General features: G+C 41.5%; 1 protein-coding gene across 1 annotated transcript in view; it reads right to left on the reverse strand.

Annotated features, from left to right (window-relative positions):
* LOC119429050 (interphotoreceptor matrix proteoglycan 2) overlaps positions 1–2,667 on the reverse strand; it is a gene marked incomplete at its 3' end in the record, with an annotated part of 15,245 nt that extends 12,578 nt beyond the window's left edge. Inside the window, 2 exon segments of the mRNA XM_037696767.1 lie at positions 1,096–1,290; positions 2,595–2,667. Coding sequence (XP_037552695.1) covers positions 1,096–1,290; positions 2,595–2,667 — 268 coding nt within the window.
* Between the last annotated feature and the right edge of the window lie 1,436 nt (positions 2,668–4,103).

Below are 4,103 nucleotides of genomic sequence, written 5' to 3' on the forward strand. Positions count from 1 at the left end.
AACAGGATAGTTCCTAGAAACAGGATAGTCCCTAGAAACAGGATAGTACCTAGAAACAGGATAGTCCCTAGAAACAGGATAGTCCCTAGAAACAGGATGGTCCCTAGAAACAGGATAGTCCCTAGAAATAGGATCATCCAAGTAAACAAGACAGTATGGTAAACTGGACGATCTCCATAAACAGGACAGTTTCTGTAAAGTGGAAAGTTTCTGTGAAGTGGACAGTCCAAATAAACAGGACAGCTTTTGTAAAATGGACAGATCAAGTTAACAGGGCAGTCTTCAGAAACAGGATGGTCCAAGTAAACAAAACGGTCTCGTAAACTGGACCATCTCCATAAAAATGACAATTTCTGTAAAGTCTCCACAAACAGGACTGTACATAGAAAGCAGGATGGTCTAAGCAAAGACAGTCTCGTAAGTAGGACAGCCTTTGAAAACAGGACAGTCCCCGGTAACAGAAAAAAAATCCCAAAAGCTCAGGAAAACCGTGTCTGTGATATTTATCCTCTTTATGTTGAACTGATCTTTAAAAAAAAAAAAAAACAGGTAACTTCATAAATATTCAAATCAACCTGCTGGAAAAGAAACCTGAAGGAAGATCAGTGAGACCTCTGAAGAAGACATCAGCTCGTGTCAGTAAATGTGTTTAATAAAAACATCATTTAAACTAAATTAAGACATTTATGTTCCAGTGATCCCTGCGACCCGAAAAGGAAGAAGCAGGTAAAGATAATGGATGGATGGATATTCAGCTAGTTTAGCAAACAACAAGCTGAGGTTAGAAGCTGCTCGACAACAAAAACAGACAATTTATTAAAGCTAATTTAGTCCTTGATTAGAATCCAACAGGTTTGCAACAGAACCACACTAAAGAGAGATTCCGGTTCAGAAACTTCCGCCGGGGACAGAGACTGTGTGAACAAAGACACAAAAAGTGCTTTCGGTTAAGAAGGTTAAGCGGAGCATCTGCTCTGTGTGACCTCTGACCTCTGACACGAGCTGCCTTCAACAGTGGCAGGTTCTGCGTTTAAGCTCGTTAGCTGTGGAGAAACGTCCCGCTGGACCGCTAGCGGGCCCAACAGGAGGCGGTACCTCTGAGGTGGAAGAAGTTCAGGTGGTTCTCCACAGCCTGGTCCATCGTCTCCTGAGAGCAGAGCGCCACTCCGCTGGGGAACAGGACGCTCCTCTTCCTCCGGGTCAGAACCGAGTGTTGTCTGAACCACACATGGTCTAAATCCAAAGGTCCTGCGGTCCGATCAGAACCCACCATCATGTCATGAGTAGAATCTGTCAGAAAGCAGGCGTTTATAACCAGTCAGCTGATTTTCAGTTTAACTGGTCTCATCCCAGAGGGAAACTGTTTTTTTTTTTTCTTGTGCTGGTTAATAACACATCCCATTAAATTAACAACAAGCTTCATATACACCATTTACTTATTTACATGTATTTTACTGATAGAATGACGGAGATCCCTTCAATTCCTTCATAAACATTTTGTTTTTAAATCTGCTTCAGCTACTAGGCCTGTCGCGATAAACAATAAATCAATTAATCGCATGATAAATGAAAATTACCGACCTCGTTTTCATTTATCGGCTTTATCGTTTCTTCGTGTCTTTCTCTTTCTACTGAAGACACTGGATGACAAAAGACTCAACTCCGGTGTTCTTCCCTGACCCCGCCCTTTCTCTTTAAAATCTGTTTTAACCGTCTAAAATCGTGTTTTTGGATCGTTAAAAGCAGCTAAGCTACAAGCTAAGCTAACAGGCCGACCACGGGGAAAACCTCCGTCTTTTCGAAGCTCCAAAATTCACCATTGAAACCTGTGCATTCGTCTAAAAAGTTGTTTTTCTCTGCAAAAAAAAGCTGAGAACTTGTTCACTGATTTTTTTTTTGTTAAAAGCTTTGTGCGAAAAAGAGCCAAAACCACACAGAGCGTCCGCCATTTTGAGAACTGAAGCGAGACTGCCCATATCACGTCAAGGGGCCTCCCTCCCATTTTTCTTAGAGACACGCTGTTCGCTCCCTCACTATCCATCTTTCGATTCAAAGTTTTATACTGCCATCTGGTGGTCGAAAAGAAGTACTACATGCAAAACAAATTAAACATTTCTTCATAAATTTGACAATAATTACTAATTATTGTCAAATTTCAAACAATATCGTTTATCGCAATAATTTCTGAGACAATTAATCGCCCAGCAAAATTTGTTATCGTGACAGGCCTATCAGCTACTGGCTCAGTTTGTCGTCTTCTTCTGCTACTTTTAGCTTCAACAACTCAGTTTCAGCTTCTTCAGCAAATTTTTCATCAGTGTCCCGACAGAAAATATAATTTATTTAGTTTCTGCCATGAAACTAATAAAATCTTTATTAACATAAGACTAAATGAGTAAAAAGAGATGAAATCACATTTCTTTCTGTAACCTGAGCTTGTTTCTCCTCCTTTACCTCCACTTGCTGAGCTTCAAACGAATCGTTTTTCCGTTACAGTGATGCAACTTTATTTTGGAGTTTTCTCGCAGCTATTTAAACCTGAAGTGGACGACTCGGTCCTGCACCTGGTAAAGGTAGAACAGTTTCATACACACCTGTTTCTGTGAAGAGGAAGCCTGGCAGCAGCAGCGCCCACAGCACCCACAGCTCCACACGCCTCCAGGACATTTTGAATAAAACTCTGCAGCTCCTCACCTCCTCCTGCCTGTTCCTCCCGCAGCTCTCATGGCAGAATTAAAGGAAGGAAGACGGGGCTCCGCAGCCTCTCCTCTCAGGTGAGCAGATGGGACTCCTGCGCCGCAGATTTCTGCCCGACCTCTAATCCTATTTGTTAAGCTGCAGGAGTGGATGAGTGTCAGGGGCCCGACGAAGCCGAGGGACAGGCCGAAGGCTCCAGATCAGCTGCAGTTAACTCAAACAAACAGCAAAACTTAAGCTGAGGGCTCAGAATATTGTTTAATGTTAAAGCAAAAAGAATAGCCTGAACTGAGTATACCAATAAATGATCCAAAAAACTGCAGTTTTACTGTAACTTACAAATTATGTGGTATTAAATATGAGATTTAACACTCCAGCGTCACTTTCTACATCATTGCAAATGATAAAATCATTCTTTCATCGATCTGATTAATAAGGGTTGGTGCACAGAAGAACTGCAGTTAATGACACCAGAAATTATAAAAATAAAACAATACCTTGGATTATTTTAAGGGCATGTTTAAACATAAATAAAAACACAAGATTCGAGTACTGTTGTACCTTTCAGGTACTGTTGTGCTGTTCAGGTACTTTTGTGCAGTACTAGTACTATTGGGCTGCTCAGGTACTGTTGTATTGTTCAGGGACTGTTGTACTGTTCAGGTACTGTTGTACTGTTCAGGTACTTTTGTGCTGTACTAGTACTATTGGGCTGTACAGATACTCTTGTACTGCTCAGGTACTGTTGTATTGTTCAGGGACTGTTGTACTGTTCAGGTACTGTTGTTCTGTTCAGGTACTGTTGTACTGTTCAGGTACTGTTGTATTGTTCAGGTACTGTTGTACTGTTCAGGTACTGTTGTATTGTTCAGGGACTGTTGTACTGTTCAGGTACTGTTGTACTGCTCAGGTACTGTTGTATTGTTCAGGGACTGTTGTACTGTTCAGGTACTGTTGTATTGTTCAGGGACTGTTGTATTGTTCAGGTACTGTTGTACTGTTCAGGTACTGTTGTATTGTTCAGGGACTGTTGTGCTGCTCAGGTACTGTTGTATTGTTCAGGTACTGTTGTACTGCTCAGGTACTGTTGTATTGTTCAGGGACTGTTGTACTGTTCAGGGACTGTTGTATTGTTCAGGGACTGTTGTGCTGTTCAGGCACTGTTGTACTGTTGAAGTCCTGTTCAGATACTGTTGTATTGTTCATGTACTCTTGTGCTGTTCAGGCACTGTTGAACTGTTCAGGTATTGTTCTACTGTACAAGTACTTTTGTACTGTTTAAGCACTGTTGTACTGTTCAGGCACTGTTGTATTGTTCAGGTACTGTTGTATTGTTCAGGTACTGTTGTACTGTTCAGATACTGTTGTACTGTTCAGGCACTGTTGTACTGTTCAGATACTGTTGT

This window comes from Nematolebias whitei, chromosome 23, assembly GCF_014905685.2.
Source record: "Nematolebias whitei isolate Nwh7 chromosome 23, NemWhi1, whole genome shotgun sequence".
Lineage (NCBI taxonomy): Eukaryota > Metazoa > Chordata > Actinopteri > Cyprinodontiformes > Rivulidae > Nematolebias > Nematolebias whitei.